The 22,279-nt window shown below is 36.4% G+C and overlaps 1 protein-coding gene across 4 annotated transcripts in view; it reads right to left on the bottom strand.

The window, feature by feature from the left end:
• LOC134542228 (myosin-VIIa-like) overlaps window positions 1–22,279 on the bottom strand; it is a 143,538-nt gene that overhangs the window by 55,914 nt on the left and 65,345 nt on the right. For all 4 annotated transcript variants that reach the window (XM_063386318.1, XM_063386327.1, XM_063386336.1 and 1 more), the window contains 8 exons: window positions 21,325–21,499; window positions 18,454–18,504; window positions 15,201–15,311; window positions 14,836–15,009; window positions 13,695–13,892; window positions 9,840–10,007; window positions 6,005–6,198; window positions 5,325–5,571 (listed from right to left, as the gene is read on the bottom strand). In XM_063386318.1, the coding sequence (XP_063242388.1) occupies window positions 5,325–5,571; window positions 6,005–6,198; window positions 9,840–10,007; window positions 13,695–13,892; window positions 14,836–15,009; window positions 15,201–15,311; window positions 18,454–18,504; window positions 21,325–21,499 (1,318 nt within the window). The remainder of the gene's footprint in view (window positions 1–5,324; window positions 5,572–6,004; window positions 6,199–9,839; window positions 10,008–13,694; window positions 13,893–14,835; window positions 15,010–15,200; window positions 15,312–18,453; window positions 18,505–21,324; window positions 21,500–22,279) is intronic.

The raw sequence follows: 22,279 nt of genomic DNA, 5'->3' as shown, positions 1-22,279 counted from the left end.
ACATAGAGTCTGAGCACTGAAGCTGTCACATCTAGCCATTTTTCTTTTTTCTTTTGCATTCTACCCCAAAGTTGTATTTCTTTTACATCGTTATCGATGAGATTGTTTATTTAAGTAAGAGGTACGTGACTTCCAGATGGCAAACTGGTTTCTTTTTGTGTTTTTCTAAAATAGGAGCTAGGTCAAGCTAGCCAACGAGCGGCGCAAAAGTTAGGGTCCTCTGAGCCAACGAGCCATGACCAAGGTCCTCTGAGTGAAATATCTCATGACCATTTTCGAGTGTTCTTTGGGTTACATTCCCACCACTCACCTTTGGACGGCCTATGTTCAAACCCCCTCTCAGGCAGTGCGAAACCAATCAGCAGTCATGGAAGATCTGACCGCTCCATTATAATTTATTCCCTTTTGATTTATAATTGTTGGTTTATTGCATTTTACATTTCTTTAAATAATTTAAATTTGAGTGCGAAGAGTCGTTAATTTATCGTTTTGTTTCCAGAATACTTTTAAATAATAAATATTAGTTAATTATATTAAACATCAGAGTGGTATGCACTGAAATTTTTTTAATTTGTCGAATATTTAATATTTTTAAATTCATTCTTTCCTACGGATGGTTGATCTGTTGGGGTTTTCATCCCCAATCATTTAAAATTCCGCCAAGGGAATTCCACCCTTAGGTCCTGTGTCACTCTGGGACTGAGGCTCTGTTTCACCTTCGGGCAAGCAGCAAATTTGACCGTCTTCTCCATCGCCTGACTGTGCAGGGCTAAGTCCCAATGCCTTCGGCTTCTTATGGAAAGACTATTGTACAGGGGTTTACATTCCCACTTTCATTATTTTCAGGGGTACACAAATCCCCACCTTTCATAACTGGCACCCGACGGACCAAGTTCCGGTTCCGGCCCAGTGTTTTCGGCCCGCCTCACTGAGCCCATATTTAGAGTTTTTGTCACGTGACACCATTCCCAAAATCTGAGATCAACTTTCCTCATGACATCATTCACCGTTAAGGGTAATTTAAATAATTATATACACCTTCGATTTTATCAACATATTTTTTTTTATAAGTAGTAGGATACAGGCGGACCTGGTACTAGTTCTACTGAGCAGTGTAAGTGTGGTTTTTTTTTATTTTTCCTATATGCTCCGCATTCAAGCGGGGGAGTATATGCCGATTCAGGGCAACTTTCAGGCACAAACGTACGAATTTAAATTTAATTTTTAATTTTTAAAGAAGGAAACCAAATAATAAATTTGTAATTTTTATTTTATTAAATTTTGTTTCCATTACTGTACACTCCGACGTAATCTTGTGCAACCCAGTGCACCTGCGCTTGTTCGCAGGCTTCAAACAGATACTGTTTGCTGACGATTTACGATCGCAATATCCCAGCCGCGGTTCGCGTCACGCCTTCCCTATGTAACGGAACGACTTTCGCGTTAGCGAATGCTACCCCAACCCCACTGCTAGCAACTTTCATTTCTCGGAGGCAAGCATACGTAAGGGTTTTGCAAGCACGCCTCTGGACCAAGTTACAGCCAGCGGCGACGCCTCGAGACAGTCCACATGATGCCTTTCCCGGGCGACTTAGCAAATTTAAACCCCCCTCCCCTCATCTCCCACCTGTGGCTTCACGAGAACTCAAACCCGGAGCAACGACCCCCAGTGAACCCCGGGCGGAGACATTGCCTCCCCAAGGACATTCCCACTTGTCAAACGGAGCCCTCAGCGAAGTATAGCGGCGGAAAAAATCCCTAACCCTGCTCTGAGCGCTGGTCGCGAGCGCGCCCACTGCACTCTAGCGGACGTTTCTGTGACCCTCCAGACAGGTTCTCGTCTTGGCCACCAGAGTGCAATACTCATCCCTCCCATAAGAGACAGCTTGTCACAATCGACCTTGGCAGCAGTCGCAGTGCGATTGCGATTTTAGTTCGCCTACGACTCGCGTGAGAGCGCAGCGAACAGGTTGCAGTCTGCTTCGCCCCTTCGGGCATCTCCGGACACCTTCGGGCAATCACCACCACCCCCTTCTTTGGCTGGGGGCAGTTGCTTACTTTAATTAGGCGCCCCGACGCCATTTCAAAAAGATTCGGCAGGCAGCACGCGGTAAGGGCGGATCTCTCTTCGCAGCCCGAGACAACACGCTTCTGAAAAGTCGTGAACGGCTTTCTCTAAAGCATGTAGTTGGTTATCGACAAGGCCATGTGCCTTAGCACTCAATTTTTAATTTTTTGCTGCCCGAAATAGATTATTTTTTAAAATAGTTTTTTTTTGTCTTTACTTATTATTCTTCATGGCGACAGCAATCTTCCGCGTCGCGCATCACCTGGCCATCTCCAGGGACCGACCTGATCTACTCCAACCCGCAGCTTAGGTAAGTTATTTCGTCGCCCCACACACACTTTTCTTTTCCTGTTCTCGTGGGCTTAACTTCGCCCAACATCAGCCGCCTGTTAACCAACCTAATTTGATGGCAATACTGTTTGCAGGCGGGGATCAAGAACTAGGATGAGAGATTCCGCTCCAAATTCAACTCCCATGCAGTTCATGAGTTAGTTCACCGAAATTCATCGCCTCCGGCAATCGGAGAATTTCTCAAGAGTGCCAGCTTTCAACATATTTTTCCCTGAGTGGAAAAAAAACCATAAAATAATTTATAATTCTGAACAACCAGTTTCAGGACACTTATTCATTTAACGAGTAAATGTATTTTTTTTTATAATTTGTCTTATGAAGAGCCTGCGCGCTCAATATTCAATGGCCTGTAAAGTTAAGAAACCAAATGACCTTAAATTCAGTCAAATATAACCATGGTTACTTATTATAATATCTCGCCCCGGGGCCTCCCATTTGGTTTATTGTTTAACAAGATTTAATGTATTAAGTACAGTAAACTCCCGGTATATCGCGCCTCGATTGATCGCGGAATAGGGTATATCGCGGGTCAAACCATGTCCCCCAGTCAGAAATGAATAATAATAATGGAATAAATGGTTGACAGCCGATTAGAATAATTTTGCGTTGTAACTAACAAACTAAGCATCGGGCAGAAAAAAGCCTAGGCGTAGAAAATGTCCGCAGTAAAATTCTAAACAAGATATCTCCGTACATTATTCCTCTATCTTGTAGGGTTTTCAAATTATGGTCCAGTCCAGCCCAGTGATATTTTCTGAAACACTAGTTCTTAACGTCGCTTTATCTCACAAATGAAGCATTGGACAGGGGACCTGATAAAGCCCACCGTCCAGCGACATCCAGCGTGACTCGGCTGGGGATTGATGTTGGATAGGCTTGGTTGTCGGGAAGCGCGGGGTAGGGAGAGGTGAGCCGAGAATATGGAGAGAAGTAGAGATTAGAGCGGGCAGAAACACGAGGGGGAGTGGGGGAGGGAATGTGTTCACGCAGCACACAGGCAGAGCATGAGTCACTTGACTGAGCAGCGTCGCTGCGTACAAGGCCAAATCAGGTAGTCCGGTGTTTAAAATTCCACTCCAGAATCTTAATTGGTACTTTACTGGACATCTGTATATAAATGTTTTGTTACAACTTAAACCTACAGACGTAATATTATTGGGTAATTCATTGTATTATACTAGTTCATCTTTTTACTTTGGTATAATGTTTTAACATTAAATAGTAAAGTAAATCGGCTAGCGTATTTTTAATCTTTGCCCAGGAATTCCCAGTGGTCCAATACTTACGTGAACCATACTGTACCACTTTTGCCGTGAGGTAGTAAACAAGTCCCGGAAATGTTTATGTGTAACGGTCTCCCGACCTTTAAACAGAGGCTGGGGAATATAACACTTGCCGATCCGAGCCACACACACTCAGCAACTCGACACAGCGTTTGGTGAAATAAGTAAAGACAAAGTTTAACACGGTTTTTAATACGGCGTCACTGATTGCGCTAAAATTAAATTGGCGCAATTTTTGTTTCCCACATGTGACCATTTATTATTTACTGTAAGCATGGATAATAAAGTTTAACCACTTGACACGATAGACGATTCTTTATTTTTTATTGTACGAATGCTAGAATCGTTTTTTTCCTGTATCTGCGGCCTGCTTCTACAAAAGACAAGCTATCTGTAAGTAAATCTAGAATTTTTATTTTGTCAATCAAACTCGGTACTTTGGGATTCATATTCGGTTTGAAGTATCACTACGGCCTTTCTTTTTAGAAGACTTTGACCACAGAATCGTGTGTAACCGCACACACTGCACTTACTTTGTTACGGACACTGACGAAGCAGATACTGTGGCTAACACCACGAGACTGGCAGCAGCAGCTTGTGTGCCGCACGTGTGTATGGCGGCGTGTGGCGCGCTCGTAGGCCGTGTGACAAACTGTGCGCGGCACGCGGAAAAATAAAAACAATTCAACATTTAATATTTATCTTTAAAATTTATTATTTTTATTTTTTCACCCGTGTTTAGTGAAAACTGCGGATGCAAAGTCCGCACAAAGGCGTGCTTGCCGACCTATTAGAACATAGGCGGTTTTTTATGCCTTTTGACCTTGGTCACATCGAAACATCGCGGTTATGCAACAATGCGGGTAAAAGTTATGTCCCCCGACAACCGCGTTAAATAGGGAGTGTACTGTATAGCAAATAAGGTCAACAATTTTCTTGGTATTTTGTTTCGGCTGTAATGCCATGGGTTATCTTCAGTGGAATAAGGTTTGTAAAGTAGAAATAACAGCAACGAAATCATTAAGTAAATGCCAATGTAAACCAAACCAGATCTTATTATTTTCTTATCCTTGATCACAATCCACATAACCTTACCAAGTTTTAAGGAGGTTAATCATAAATTTTGTTGTGCGTGCGCTGTGCCCCTATGGGTAATGTGTTTAGTACTGTTTCTGCCTGGCGCTTCCACGGCCAATCTATATTTGTTCTTTAGACGAAATTTCATATTGATCACAGCGGCACGTAACAATATAAAGACATTCTATAGTATATTGAGTATAAGCATTGCACCCGTGCAAAGCCGGGGCGGGTCGCTAGTATAGGAATAAAAAAAAGACATAGCTAACTTCAGAGATTATAAGGGTTAAATTTTTTAGTTTACTTTATTTCTTCCAATATTTTTCTTCAAATATTTTTTCTCAAATATTTAATCCTTCGTAAAGATTTGATCGTTTTTGAGGATCTGAAGATTTAATTGACCTATCACTAGTAATAAGTATTGAAATATCTGTACACCCCTGATAAAAATGTATCAACGCCGAGTGAGGGGAATGGGACCCTCTTCAGGTTTTGCATCGTCATCTATGGTAAACGCAAGGAGTGTGGCAAGTTGTGGTCGATACCTGCAGCTCCACCCAGCTGGGAGGCTGCAGCCGCGTGCCGTTGGCCAGAGTGCGCTCGAGCCGCGCCTCGCAGTACGGAGCGTACCCCACCGGGCCTTCTCGGATGAACTCCTTCAGGTAGTTCACGAACGTCTCTGACGGCGGGAAGCAGCCCACACAGAGAGACAAGAGGATCCAACCACGGGCGTATGATGCTTTCGTCGGGTTGTTGGTGAGCTGCTTGCAGATCTGGCAGTAGATTTCATCCCTTCGGAAATTACCACAAAATTGAGAAGAACCAAAACAATTTTTTCCCCAATAAAAACAAAGTGCCACAATTAACACCTATGCATATTCAAGTTCATTATTTCTGTTTTTATGATACTGAAGGAACTATCAAAACCTCACATCCTGAGAATGTGAAAAATGTTGCAGACTAAAGATGCATGTGATGCATGGTTAAAAATATAAAAAGAGTGTTTAACGTGACTTCACAGTGAGAGCAGCTGCATTTAATAAAAATGTCCTGGTTATTTACAATACAGACATATAAATAAATTTTAAGTTATCATGAGAATAAGGAATAAAACCATAATTAGAAAAATTATATAAAGAAAAACAAACTTTAAAATATGTGAATGAACAAGACTCTGTACAATGTCTTAAAAAGAATGCAGCAGACTGATGGTGATAGTATTTACCTGAGTTCAGGCCTCAATATACCATGGCCAATGATAAAGTGAAGTTTCTCCAAGTTAGTAGTCCTTCTGGACTCCAACCAATTGGAGTATGCATCATCTTGAAGGAGTCCGTGACGAACATTTTCTTTCAGTTTGTCCGTCCGCTTCAAAGTCATGGAGATCATCTTGCGGCGGGATTTAGCATTCACGCCATTCTGTACGAAAAAAAAGTGACGCAAAAGTTTTTTTACAGCGAGATAAAATTTTTATGACTAATAATATATTGGTTATCAAGAGGAAAAAATTTGTGTTTGTTCACTTAAACAAACCAATACAAATAAACTGTTTTTGGAATAAAAATCTATACAAATTAAAATGAAAATTTTCATTTGTACAAAATCTTAAATCTCTGAAAGTTCTTCACAGATTGCTTTGAAATTATGACACAATGTTGCACTCGTATACACTCTTGTTTTTATATAATTAAAAAAAAAGAGCCCTTTTCACTCAGTACACATGATACAAGAGAAACTTCTTTGCAATTCAAACCTCGACTCGTAATTGTTCTCGTTTGATCTCTTTGGCGTCAGAAACATTTCAAAACAATATTTCGCAAAAACGTTGCAATAAAATTTGGATTTGAAATTGTAATTTAAATTTTACTCTCATGATGCCCAATGAAGTTTCACTTTCAAAAATTGTGAAATTAAACATTTTAGAAACACGTGCTTTCTCTTTTATTTCTTTTTCATTTAACCAGACTGAGCCACAGCAATACATGGCCAGGTACAGCTGTATTTCTGTATAAATAAAAATGTAAATGTTTCTACATTCAAAATCTTATATATCCTAAAGTTATTCACCGATTGCTTTGAAATTTTGATACAGCGTTGCATTTGAATATGTGTGTGTTTTTATACACCTATGTCCTACCTGTGACAGGCAAAAAGATAATAAAAATATAAATAGGTAAATATATCTACATAAATGAACGTGTGAGTGTTCGTCTTCTGCTTTTAAAGATAAAGATATAGATAGGAAGATATAGACATAGAGATAGACTAAGATATAGATAGAAACATAGATACATAAAATACTGACAGATAGAGTGAGATTTATAAAGGGACATACATAGAGAGAGATACTTTGTATCAGGTGCGGAGTGAAATGGGCGATTTAGCAACCCTGGAAAAAGCAAGTTACATTAGGAATCTGAAAACGGGAGTGGTGCTATCTGGACAACAAACCTTTGCCATTGACCCTGATATCGGTGTTCAGTCGAGATGGCGTTGTGGACCGATGAACAAAGCGCTTTTTCTGTCAAGACGTTAAAAAAAAAAATGTCAGCTAAGTGGCAGTTGGGAATTGTTGGAACTCATGAACAACACACATTAAAGAAAAATCATTATTTACGGACAAAAAAATTGTACCAAAGGGCATGGATAAGAAAAATCAATTTAATTAGTTTTATTGTGTATCTCTTATTGAATCACTTATAAACCACAAATGCTTGCTAATTTGTTTTAATTGTTCTGAATGTATCTGTTTTAGACCAATTTATTACAAATAATTTTATCCTAAAAATGCAGCATATAAATTTTACCACTATTTTGGTGGAATAAGTATTACAAAACAGCTTTTCTAAAATTAGAAACAGTAACACCGGAAACCTCTGTTTAATAAACAAACAAACTAAAAATAAAACCATAAACTCTTGTCTGTATAAATGGGCCTATGGCAGGGGTCACCAATTAGTTTCGCTCGGAGTCCGTTTTAAGAAATGAAATGACCATCGTGGTCCGCACAAAAATTTATAGAAAAAAATATTCATCAAACAAAGGTAATTACAGAAATAACAACAGGTATTTTTTTACATATCAATGAGAAAAATGACATATTTGCTGCGGACTATCTGTCTGAAGTTTGGAGTAAAATTGGTGCAAGCTATTGACATTAAATCCTGGACATGTTCATCAGTAAGTCGAGATCAAAATTTATTCTTAATGAAGTTCATCTTCGAAAATGCTGCTTCACAAATATATGTTGACCCAAACAAAGTAAAAAGTTTCAAAGCTAATTTTTGTAGTTCTGGATATTTATAACCACACACAAATTTTATCCAGAACTCTTCATTGGTTGTGTTTTAAAACTGTGTTTTCTTGAAAATCAATCATTTCCATCAGCAGAGTAGCTTTATCACTCCCGAAAACAATTGCAGCTTCATTGCTCCATTCACCATCAGGATGCAGAGAGTAAATGCTGCTGAGGATTTCTACAACATTCTCAATTTTCTTAAAATCTGCAAACCTGTTTTTAAATTCCGATTTAAGACCCATAATGAACGCCTTGTATTGGCAGACGTCAATCTCGTTGTCAATGCTGATTATTTTATTTAAATTGGGGAAGTGTAAGCATTCATTACCAAGATCATTAATAAAGAGATCGAGTATTCGCGAAAAACGTTTAAACTTCTGACATTAGCTCCCATACAAGCTTTCCCTTGCCTTGAATTTTAAGGTTTAGGTCATTGATATGTTTAAAAATATCCACCAAAAAAGCAATGGCAGCTACATTTTCTTTTTCGTTTAGAAAACTTAAGTAGGCGTTTGCTGAAGTCTGATGACTGTTGAAAACATATGTCTTCAAGTGTTCTAAAATGCTGAAGAATCTTTATAAAACGCAGCTTTTGCTTAACCATCTCACATTATTATGCAACAGTAGATCGTCATATTGTGCATCAACTTCTTCAAGAAATGATTTCAATTCACGATGTTGCAGCGATGATTTCTCACGAAGAAAATGTACTACTTTCATCACTTCTTGCATAATATGCTCAAAATTATGAAGTCGAAAGTTTTCAGCAAATGATTTGTGTTTGGTATCATAATGTCATTTTATATTCGAGCTTTTAATTAACGCCACTGTTTGGTAACAAATCAAGCACATTGGTACTGCTCCAGCACGATTTGGCAGCGTAAAACAATATAAATTGGTCCATTCTGGCAAAAACTGTCTATTTTCCTCTTCAACTATTCTTTTTTTCGGTTCCATAGTAATAAAACTCGCTAATGTAAACAGGTAGGTACTTAAACTCGTAAAGTAAACAAGCAAACGTAATATTTCAAGCACGTGGATCGTCGTGGCGTCCGTCACTCAAAATTAAAACAAAACACTGAACCCCCGGCGGCCGGCAGCGCGATCGCGTGATTACTACCGCCCTCGCGACGCCCCTCGTGACGATCAACGATTTCGCAATCAGCGAACTCTTTTTCGCTTGTTAGCTCGTTACTTCGCCCGGCCGTTTTCGAATTGACGTCAACAAAGATAATGCGGGGGATACATTTTTATTAAATTACGTACTCTGTAGTGCAAGTTGCTGTGTTCTCGCGGTCCGCACAAAATGGGTCGGCGGTCCGGATGTAGACCGCGGTCCGCCATTTGGCGACCCCTGGCCTATGGCATAACTTTGAAAATCTTGTTTACATTAGACAATTTTAAAGTACATTCCAATTAATCTGAACACTTTAAAATTCTTGCTGTTTTTTTTAGTCAAAAAGGTTTTAAAAAATGCAACTTTTTTTGTCATCAGAACAGTTAAGTCTTAGGCTATGTTTAAGTAAAATGTTGCGAATTTTCGACATGAATGACTGTAAGAAAATGATTCCGAAATTGACACAGTTGCATTATTTAAAAATAATTTCTGTGTGTATTTATCATACATACATCTTACATCTTGTGTAACTATCATACATACATACATAGTAGTTACTTGGAATCTTGAATAAAATGAATACATATAATTTATTTTACCTGTGATGCACAAACCAAGTAATGTTCGACACACATGCGGACTTACCTGTTGTGTTGTGACATCTGCCAAAGCCTTCCTGTTGCTCAGGGTTTTGCCAAGTGTCTGGTTCACCTGTGCCATGATTGGTGTTTTGTCTGGGATCTCAGTCTCGTAGCGAGGTTCTGCCATGTCGCCCATGAACCTCAATATGGTGATCCAGAGAGCTCGCGCTGCCTGCGATGAGTTAATATACAGAGTCGTAAAAATGGTATTTTATGACCAAGTGCTCTAGATGGAATGTGCATGAAAATTGAAAGGTTGCTTGTAAGCCATGATGAAACTAGAAAAAATTGGTAAATGTAATATATATATATATATGGAACAGATAATGACAGTGCAAGCAAACAAGAGTCTAGTCAAAGTAAATTCCTGCTTATACAGTCTTAATTGTTTGAAAATAAAACATATGTTAGAAAGTTTTAGCAGTGTGAGTGGCTTGTCTATAGAGACAAGGACTATCAGAAATCAGACAGCTGTCTCAAATTTTAACAGGTTCGAGATATAAATTCTAGGATAGCATAAAAATAAAGAGATAAGATTATTTTCATCATGAGTTGACATGAAGACATCTTTGACATGTTCATAGAATATCATACTGAGTGTAAAACTATTCCTAATATTTTAGTTCATTTTATATTTATCAAGTAAGCATTAGAAATACAATTTTGAAAATTTATCATACTTATTTAGTAGGGATGGGATTTTCGAATCTTGGATTCGTCGAATATACCGAATCCTATGGATTCGAGGATTCGTTGGATCCGAGGTGGGATTCGAGGTAGGATTCGAGGTGGGTTTTTAAGAGTTTTAGGTAGTAATTGAAAATTGTAGTGCTGGGCGAAGTTAGAAAACTTCGAACCGAACCATTACGTTCGGTTCGGTTCGAAACCTCTTAAAATATATTCGTAAAACCGAACGTTCGTTTAAAAAAAATTACGTTTCTCTAATTTTCTAACCCCCATTTGAGACCATTCACAAAACAGCACAACAAAATTCCATTACTTGTAATATTCCGACTTTTATCGCATTATCGTCGCCTCAACAGTTTCAATCGCAGACAAAATAAAATAAAAATTTATTAATCGTCGCATAACTCCCATAGCATTTTTTCATATAGGCGCGCTTTGTTTTTTGTTTACTTTAGAGAATTTTGTATGCATTTCTCGTACTACGTAATATAAACTATCGTACAAATGCCAAAGGTATTGTATATTATACCTTTAACTATAGTGCGTGTACGAGAAGTGTTGTACAATCACCAAAGATTGCGTACCCCATACGTTAAACTAAAGCGCATGTACGAGAACTCTCGTATTTTGGCAAAACTAACGTGATCAAGTTAATACAAGACAAATGCGGTAGGAAATGATTACGTAAATTACGTATTTTAAATTACTGGGATGTATTTATTTTCTTTGGCCTTTTTGGTTATAACTAGCAGGTACTGAAAATATTAATTTAATCTTCTGTATTAAAAGTACTGGTCCAGTAAATTTTACAGTAGGGTACTAAGGTGACTAGCGTAGTCGCGGCAACCATCATTATTTCTCGTGTTTTCTTTTTTCCGACGCAAATTTCTATAACCACACTTCTTACGTTACGTTTACAATATTATTGTTCTTGAGGTGATTTGCGATGAGCAGGCTTACGTCGTTTAAGTTTTCCAATTGAAGAAAAGATAATGACGACCCAGATGACCCAGAACCACCCCAAAACATGTCTAAAGTTTCTTCTGACGAGCAGCATTCTTCCAAGAAAACAGCAACTGCAGTCAGCGGGTTTTGTAACGTAGATAGGTAACTTAATTCACATTCGACTTTTTTTTAATGTCCTATTAAAAAGTTTTACTTATTAAAAATGTTAGGTTATGTTAACCACAAAAAATATGTTATGTGGCCTTATGCTGAATGTTCGTCATCTTTATAATATTATATTTTTTTAAATGATGGTTAGTGTACACTGAAAAAGGAAGATAGTTTTTTTTTTTAAATTTAGATGAAACTTCTTCATGAATTAAAAGTGTGTGTGTGTATAATTAAATGCAAAATGATTTTCTCTAAATTGTTTTCTTTCCTTCATTATTTATTGCATAAACTTAACTTATAAAATGTATTTGCAATGTTTTAATAAAGCTAAGTAAGCTATATAATGTTTTAATTTTACATATGGCTGGAGAACCTTTATTTCTCACCATTCTGTTAAAGACCAAAATGCTGGTTTCGGTTCATTTTAATTCAAAACAATTATTTCTGTATGAGGTTCGGTTCGGCTATGGTTCGATACCAGAGAACTGAGGTTCGTCCAGCTCTAGAAAATTGTATACCTAAACTATATTATAAAAGGTAACGGAAATAGCACAAACATAAGATAAACTACGCTGCATTTTGTCAATTAGCATAACTACTCGATCATTTCCAACCTTCAATAATATAACATTTTGCAGAAAAAAACATAACTTTTTTTAAATGGTGTCTGTTATACAAACATATTTTATTGAAAACATAGGAAGGATAAATTTAACAGTGAATTAGACAGATGCAAACTTACGTGTGTGGTTTTTGAGGTTATTTGTCTCTATTTTATATCAGGTGTATACACTATTCACTTATTTTATAATTTTATAAATACACATGTGATTTTTTTAATACATAGGCCTATGTAATGTATTAAAATAAATGTGTGATTTTTTTTAATAACATGTGGTGAAGTTTAGTGTAGGACTGGGATTCGAGATTCGATGACAAACACTGAGGATTCGAACAAGGATTCGGATTCGACCAAAATGTGGATTCGTCCCATCCCTATTATTTAGCTTCACTTTAATATGGAATTTCTTCCTTTATTAATACAAGTTAAATTAAGATAAAAGAAAAAAAGAATATGTTCGTACACATCCCAGCTTCTTTTTCACTGTTCCTAAAATTCCACTTCCAAGGAAAGAAGAAAAAAAGAACACACATTATGTCTGGAATCTGACATGAACCAGGCTAGAAATACTCAAGTAAAAGATACAATCAAAATATGGGCTGTTAATTTCCCATCAGCTGACATCTTGTGTTCTGGTGTGCTACTGGTCAAGTTATTAACAACAATAAAATTAAACTAAGTGGTAAACTGGTCTTAACAAAAACTGATATTTATAAAAAAATAAGAATATTTTAAAACAAATAATAGTTTTACAAACTGAGATGCTATTACTCTTGCAATATTGAACATTATTTTAAAAAAATGTTACTCATTCTCTTGAGAGTGAAAAAAAAAGTTTGGCAAAATATTATTTTTGTAACATTGAGCATGATATATTTATTACTCATGTTCTATGAAGCTTACAATTGGATCAAGCTCCGATTTCAGGTAGCTAGAACTCTGGGCAGATAATTTTCAGCCGCACAACTTTCTTTTCCAGTTTCTCTTATGGTAAGCGTGGGGATATTACATTTATGTCTGTTGTGCTTTAAATTGTAGGATTTAACATATATTTTTGAAAATTGAATCAATAGCATACGTTAATAAACTTATTTTTCCCATCCCTCAGATTTTTTGTTCCTGTTTTTTTCACACCTCAAATTCTCACATCCCTCAAAAAATGGTGCTTTGGGCAAACACCCGGTTGGCCCATTTGTAAATCAGGGCCGGAGTTGGATACAAACCAAAATATAATTGCTCTTGTGAGTACAATAAAAAGATTAACTTAAATTAATGAATAAAAGATGCACAGCTGTAATTTATTTCAGTTTAAAATCTCACATAAAACAATTATAAGTGGCCTATCTAAGAACCAAAGCACAGATAAGTACTCAGCCTAAGGTTTACTGCTTGATGTACATCATGAACACAGACAGAAATACTCTTTTAACTTACCAGTTGATCTCCTGGGTGTGGGAGTTCCAGCAGCGAGTGTCTGATTGGTCTACGAGAGTACTGGAAGTTGATGTTGCCACGGAAGTACGTCATCGCGAACTTGCGGAAGTTGAACTCAGACAGGTCCACCTTGACCGGAGCTGGGAACCGGGGCATCGGTATGACTTCCTCGGAGTGTTGTCTCGCGGCACCTAAATCCTAAAAATAACATTAACGTTTCTCATATCTGACTGAAAATCATTTAGTCACCCACACTCACTTGGTCCTTCATGGTCTTACTTGATCATTGGTTCTGAATGAAGTATTTATTTAAAGTCACCTCTCAATTGAAAATCTCAAACCAAACTGTGTTGATTCAATTTTAGAGTGTTTATAGGTAGGGACAAGATTATGTGCAAGTTGTGATCAACCAGCAGTAACACCGACAAGTGTGTTCATACACCACATAACACCAAAATGCAAGTTAACACACCATTTAGCATCGAAATGCAACTAAAATCATAAAATTAATCAGCAATATTAATAAAAATTTAAGTGAAATTACAAAAACCTTAACTTTTGATTAAAATAAATTTATTAATGTAATTTATTTAGCAGCAAATTTGTACCAAAATATATGTAGTAAATAGATTGGAAACAATGTTTTACTTATTTGATCTTGCAACTGTTATTAGTAACTCATTTTTACTTTATGGCATTGGTATATTTTTCAAACACACAAATACTTCCAAATTTATTTTTATGGTTCTGAGTAGTGAAACATTCTTATCAAAAATTAGTATATTGTAAAAGAAATCATGTTTTCATATTTGTTTAGTAATATGCTATATTTATGCATTAAAATAATTTAAAAAAAACATTAACTCCTGTTTTAAAAAAGAAAGTAACCTAAAAATAAAATCCCATAATCTTTTCCTTATTCATAGGATTCAAGGTCAAATCAATAATTGATTATTCTAGAGCAAAACGTACAAGATATGTAATATCTTAGTTGGGTGGAGTCATGCCAAAAACTTACCAATTAGTTTCTGTAAACACAATGAAGTTTGATACTGTGACCATAACTGTTTTTTACATGGTTTTGTTTAGAAAACTATGGCCTAAATATCTAGTCTAAAACAAGTAAGACATTACAACGCACTCCAAAAACATTAGTTATTATCTTGGTGGGTGTCTGGGGGGTGCTCGGAGACTTCTCTATAATATCTCCGAATATGTCGTCCACCAACTGCACGTAGTCATCATCTCCGAGAGACTCCACATCTGCCCCGAGTTCGGAGTCATGGACTTCCTTCTGAAGTTCAATCAGGCGTTTCTGAAAACAAACATTCATGGATTTACATTAACAGGAAAGAATAAAAAAAAGCAGGAATTTCCAACATATTTTTTACATTTTTTAAAAGGAAAGAGATATACCACACCAATTCAACTGTGTACATTGTAAAAGAAAGCTTGATTTGAAATATTATAATACCAATTATTAAAATTTAAAATAAAATACATTACTCTGTAATTCTCTTCAGCAACCGCCTTATAATTTTTGTTCCCCATCTTTTTCAACTGAGCTTCCTCCTGCTTCCTCAACAGCATGAGTTCCTGTAGTCTCTTCATCTTGAACTGAAAGATTCAAATCAACAATACACTAATACAGTCAAAAACACTTAAAAAGGTGGTACATACGTATGTATTTTAGTTTTACGTACAGTCCACATAGAGGTCATTGACGCACTCATTCGACAAACACAATTCAGGGAAATTAGTAGTGATTGATTATGGTTATGGTTAAAACTGATAATGATTCAATCACAGATCCATTTTTTTTAATGTATCTGATAACCAAAACAACACCAATATGATACTTTTTTTTGTAAGTAATCACAGTGCAAGTCTCCAGAAATTCAATATTTCTAAGGAATTAGTCAGGACCCTAAAAAAATTATCCATTTATAGGATTTTTGTAACTACAGATGAAAAAGTATTTTATCACATAAGATTTGTGCACAGAACAAAACATATCATGCCTTTTACTAACTAACAGACACAAGATTCAAATGCAGCCACATAACTACTAATTAAACAAGCACAGTACTGTGCATATCAGTTATTCATAATATGGCGAGCAATCACTAAATACATTTTTCTGCAGTGATGATGTTGGTCATCCCAATTTTTAAGTTGTTTGTGTTACCTTTAGCAATGGGTTATGGTGAAAAGAAAATGCATTCGTGGATAGATATATTTTCAATTTATGGTGTTCTATAAACAAAACCCATTGCCTTACCATGATTTTTCCAATAAATACAACATATGAGGGTGGTACCACATAGCAACAAAATCTACCTTTCGAGTGGATTTAGTGTTACCAAAAATTTGTGTCTACATATTCAAAAGATCTGAATGAACAAAGTTTTACTTTTATCATGCGTATCTGTTTGTTAATTAATGGTTGGATATGATCACAGAAAATACAGAGCATTAGAAATATCAGCTGATTCGATACTAAAACAATTAAATCTGTACATCACTGGAAATTAGGAAAGCAATCTAACATGGAACCATGCCATAGGTCTGCCTGGACTAATTATGGACACCAGGAAAAAAAAAAGAGGATGGATGGACAAGGATTCTAACCCAGATCCTCATGAATATGAGTTCTGCGTTTTGCTGTAGCATCACCTAGCTTGGTTAATTTTTGTGATGAATGAATATGAAACTAAATTTTGACTGGACAAACAGATGGATGGACACAACAGATGAACAACCACATGTCCTATTCACACGTCTGTGACTCATCACTATTGCTTTCATTTAGTTTCATGAACTTTCAATGTGACCACAAAGCAGAAAAAAATATTGTTGGCAGTATGACATTAGAACTGATGTTTTTGTCTATAATACAGCACTGCAATATTATTTATAAATAATAATTACAAAAGATTGTTTCTTAAATACACTTTCACTCACACATTCACAAAAATCCAGTATAGTGCCAATAAAACTTTGCCAACTTTATTGACAAATGCTATAAATTAATTAATTTTCTTAATTTGGTTTTGTGACATGGCTGCCACTAGTTGAAAAGCTTTTAATAGTAAGCAATACAAAAATACATCTATAACACAAAACATGAAACACAGACAGACAGAAGGAAATGATTACCAAACAGACTATCTACTGGACAACTATAGTCAGACTGAACAAAACACATGTTTACAAACACAAATAAATATATTTATATTTTTTTTCGAGGACACTAAAATTTTTTTAAACACTTATTTATAACATATTTATAGAAAAAATACTGTCATATTTACCAACTGACACAGGGGACAAGCACACTATTCAAATTTTCTTTTTTTCACTCTCTGTATGGCTAATAGCCATGGAAAAGCCCCCAGAAAACAATGGAGTATGGGAGTCTTCCCCCACAAAATCTGAGAAACTCTTTGAAAACATACTTTTAAAGCCATCCTGGAACTTGTATTTTAAAAATAGTTTGGCTAATTTATCTCAGAAATTTTGACATATTCTTATCGAGATTTGATAAATTACTTTCATTTTTTTTATAATAAACTAGCTAATGTCCAGCATGCGTTGAAAAGCCTCTATAATTATTTTTTGTAATTTTTTTGAAGTATGTATACACACATACAAAGCATCTCTCTCCATCTATATCTCTCTTCATCTCTCTGTAACTTTACAATTCTATATAACTCACTATATATCCATCTCTCTTTATCTTTCTATATGTCTTTACTCACATGCCACCAAAATTATTCAGACCATAGAAAAGAAGAACTGACATAAAAACTGACTGGTAATTATCTGATACTACTTGTGTGCTACCTTAATTTTTGCTTTAAGGGTTGGTTTTATCAAAACATCACCTAAAGAGCAACTTTCCTCGTGGTTTAAACACAGAGGTAAGAAGTAAGGGAGTTAATGTATACAGTTTTTGACATTTTAATACTTGAAGTCAAAATGGGAACGAACTCTAGCCCCTTTTTTTTGCTTCTGCATAGCAAAACAATTTTTAGTTATAATGAAGTTCAACCCTAATTTCTTGCAGATGTGTTGTTATTATATTTGTTTGGCAATATTCAATACATGATGGCATCTTTACGATTCTTCGTAGTGAGTTATTTGCAAGATCTTAAACAAATTTATAGAATACTAGACTTTATACAGTTACAATTTGTTTTGCTACCCAATTGCTACCCAGTTGACTTCAACTTCAGAACAGACAACCACTCCATAGACTAATACCTCCACGGTATCAAAAGGTCAAGCATGCAAAATTTCATAGAGATTGGATGAACGATGAGTTATCAATGCACAGGTGAAATTTTATCAAGAATAATAAAATTCTGTTTAAGGATTGGTTCTATCAGAATCTTACAAAGACAGTAACCTTCCCCGTGTTTAGAAGGTCAAGTGTGCAAAGATTCAACTTAATTGGATTAACGATGCGCAAACACATAGAACACGAACACACACACACACACACACATAAACATTATTTTTTATATATAAGATAGGGGTCTGTCTGTAATTGAATGACAGGTGTGTTGGTGATGAAAGGGTCAGCGTGGGGTCACACTAGTCACTGGGTCCTGGGCGGTTGTCCGGCTTGCCCGGCTCTGCAGCTTCTCCTTCACTAGCACTTGAATGGAAGTAGAACATTTTTTACATGCAAAAATATACATCAAATGTAAGTAAAATAATACACACAAGTTTCCTTACACAAATTTTTTCTTACCTCAGTTTTTTCCTTATATGCTTTCCGTATGAGGTATCCTCGGCAAATGGCCTGTGAACAATAAATGTGTGCACGTTTATTACACATTTGCCTGGAATGATTTTTGTAAATCATGTAAAAATTATATCTGGGTAGATGCAAGGGGATTCGAATCAGGGTTCTTCCAAATATAAGTGTCCAATATTTCACCGCAACACCACCTCGCTGGGCATATCTCGTCCTTGGATTGCAGTGAGCATTTTAATGGGCAAGTACTTTCTCTTTCCAATGCTACTAATACTGTCCTTGTTCAATGTGCTCTGTTGCCAGATATACCCAAAGAGTATCAAAGTTTTACTTAAAACTTTAAATTGTAATGAGAATTATTTTTTAATGTACAAAAAAAATTTATTTTTAAAAGGGAAATTTGTAATGATAATTTTGGATATACATTTTCTTCAAGAGCATCATTTGATAATATTCAATTCTTATTTCTAAGGAAAAGTAACATAAAATGACATCTTGGTCTTAACTTTTTATTCATAATTTTTATACTCATTAATATTAAAAATTTTGGTTCTCTTTGAATACAGGACATATTTAATGGAATGCCTTGTTGTAACTAACTACCACAAATAGATTCTCTTTTGAAATAATCATTGGTGTTTAGAAATGATATTTTTTACTTCAGAACTTATAATATTGTAATAATACCATCAAAAGACACTATTTTATGGTCTTAGAAAAATCAACAAATAGTAAAATTAAAAAATGTACTAAGAATAATTATAATAATCAATATTATATAAAATAAAAATTTAAAAATTAACAAGATGGGTGGTGTCAATCTAGCAACAGTGGGCGTAATTTGCTCTGTACTGCAGTCTAAGCGTGAGATGGACTACAGAGGTCGATACCTAGGACTAAATGATTTGTCACTCGTCCATCAGCAAGCCGAGTGATTCACAATCATCCACACGTCTGTCAAAAACTTTTTCATTTAGATTCTGCCAACAGACCAAAAATCTTAAATACATGTGAAAATTTATATATTATACTAACGATTATGAAAGTTAAGCACTTAATAAATAATTCAATTCAATTTTTTCTTGCTCTGATATATATCAAAATATTTTTAGTTATTAAAAATATGTTCAAAGATATAAAATAACATTTAATGGAAGCAGTTAAACAAACAAATATACTTAAAAACCATATCAGACAGTAAAGGTCGCCGGCAATAGGTATCTTCCTAACATTTTGGAGGATCCGTCCGTCCGTCGAAAGTTAAAGGTTGGTAAGGTTTTGACAGACAGAGGGATGGAATTTTCCGGGACATCTATTTGGCTGCAGGTCACGTGATTGACGGATAGACGGGTGACGGATGCATGAGACGGATGATAGTGAGTCCAGCTTGTTACAGTTCGCTTTATGAAGTAAAAAGCAAACTTTCGTTGAAAGTTTTTATTATTTTTTTTTATTTTTCGAAAGACGAAACAACTGAATCCAATTACATTCAAACCGTTCTCTCACTCATTCAACTAGTACATCCGCCTGTCAAGGATTGCTCACTACTCGGGCGATGAGAATTATCAAAAAATAACGTAGATTAAGTCCTTCCGCAAAATCTTACTGGAAGTACATGATTAGTGTGTGGCCACCAATCTGACCTCACCTGGCTAACCGCAGTAGCCACGAGCCGAAATGCAGACGACGATGGTCGCAATTTCTAATTAAATGTTAGAAATAACAAATAAAACAATAGGTTAATCTTTTAAGACTCCGGTATGGCTCTAACCACCGACGTTAAATTATTTCTCCCAAATTTTCCTACATTTTTTGTGAGATGCCGCCGAAATGCGCCTTCGCAGTGCTACGATCGACCGACGACTGGTTAAATCAAGGCACTGGTTCCTCCACGCAGGAAGGAGAAGTCATATTACCTCACCGACCAATCACATACACGCTTCATTCACGCCACAAATCACAAGCCAGTAGGAATACACGACATACATTGAAAACAGTTCTCTATACACATAGCCAGGGACTTTACATTTTCGTTCTCTCTCCCACACCGTGAGACAGCAGTTATCACTCAGTTCCCATGACCAGTGGGGAATCCCAGCGTTTGTCTCTGTTGGCGGGGAATCCCAGTGTCTGTCTCACTCTTACTTACAAATCTCATATCCCTCTTTACCTCTATTTACATCTGCCACAGACACAGTTCCTTGTTCTAGAACCATTATGCAATACGTTAATGAAAGTTAAAAACAGCAATCATTATACAAATTACTTGACAAAATTAAACTTATTTAGGAAAAACCTGAAAAAGTAGGCCAAAACAGGCAAAAATTCAGTACAATGGCTTATTTGTGAACAATTACATAAAATATAGTAATTATTTAAAATGTCTGTTAAAATAAAACGTATATTCTTAAAACACCATGCAAGTGCAAATATCAACCCTTAAATACATAAAAACGGTAAAAATATCATTAGAAAAGCTTTATAAGAACTGTAAATATCAGTCAAACCTTATTTACAACACACACACACACACACACACATGTGTATGTATGTGTATATATACACACACACACATGTGTATGTATGTGTATACACACACACACACACACACCCATATATATATATATATATATATATGTGTGTGTGTGTGTGTGTGTGTCAGCTCATACTATTTCAGAATATATACACCGCTCAAAAAACATTGACTTATTAATACTTACATATACAAAAAAGAGTTTAAAATAAAATGATTTAGCTGGGAGGGCAGTGGCCTTGCAACGTTACAAGCTTATGAAAAACCTCTACCCACAAGACACAGACTGACAACACCATGAAGAATGGCACGGCAAAAACAAGTGAGGTTACCTGGAACTTGACCATGTACGCTTGCGACTGCTGGTACTTGCTCCTGAGGACACGGGACCGGATGAGTGCCTGGAGACGAAGGTAGCCTTTCCTGATGCATAGGAAGCGCTTGCGAGGCTCGCGACCTCGCCAGTGCTTCTGAAATACAATCGCTGCTTCTCTCAGCTTCAGGAACCTGGCAACAGCACAACACAACACATTAAATAAACACGTCTCATGTGCCATCATGTTGCTCTTTCATTTTTAATTCATTTTTTCTCACCTATTTTTATTATTGTTACATTAAATTTAGTGATACATTGGTTGATACCAAAAATACAACCATTCTGATAATTGTTTGGATGGTCACATTTGAAATTTGATCCTTCGATTTCAAGTCCAATTATATTAAATTCCATACTACTTAAGATAGATGATTACAAAAATCAGTTGAAAGTTTTTTTTTACGCTAGCAGTGCATGCAATAATGAACAGCTTATGAAGATATGGCAGTATTATTTTAGTTAGGTACCTGAGATACTGACGACAGTCGTCGTGCCCTCCTAGGCTAAGAGGCAGTTTCTGCCCATCGCCGGGTACCTGAGGGGGCACACCCTGTCCCCCCAGCCTATTGCAGTGCAGTGTTTCATTTGAGGGATGCACCCGCGTGCGCCGTAATTGTCTACGTTAAAGACCGCTCAAAGACGGACAATTTTTGTATATTTGTAAATATTGATTTATTAATAGTGTTATGTTTATTAGGGTTTATGCGTAGCTATGTAGAGGCCGCACCTGGCTCGCGGCAAACACACTTCCCCCCCTCCACCTCTCTCCCCTCGCGCAGCGGGAGGGGAGTCAAAAGCCGCTCAGCTGCCGAGGAGTGCGGACCTGCGTCTCCACGCTCCGCGAGTTTTTGGCGTCCGCGACCACGTGCGGACTTACATTTTCGGCTCGTAGTGTTCGACGGTCTAACGTA

The sequence above is a fragment of the Bacillus rossius genome, chromosome 1 (genome assembly GCF_032445375.1).
Source record: "Bacillus rossius redtenbacheri isolate Brsri chromosome 1, Brsri_v3, whole genome shotgun sequence".
Lineage (NCBI taxonomy): Eukaryota > Metazoa > Arthropoda > Insecta > Phasmatodea > Bacillidae > Bacillus > Bacillus rossius.
The sequence above is the reverse complement of the archived record's forward strand: the minus strand, read 5'-3'. Positions and strand labels throughout refer to the sequence as shown.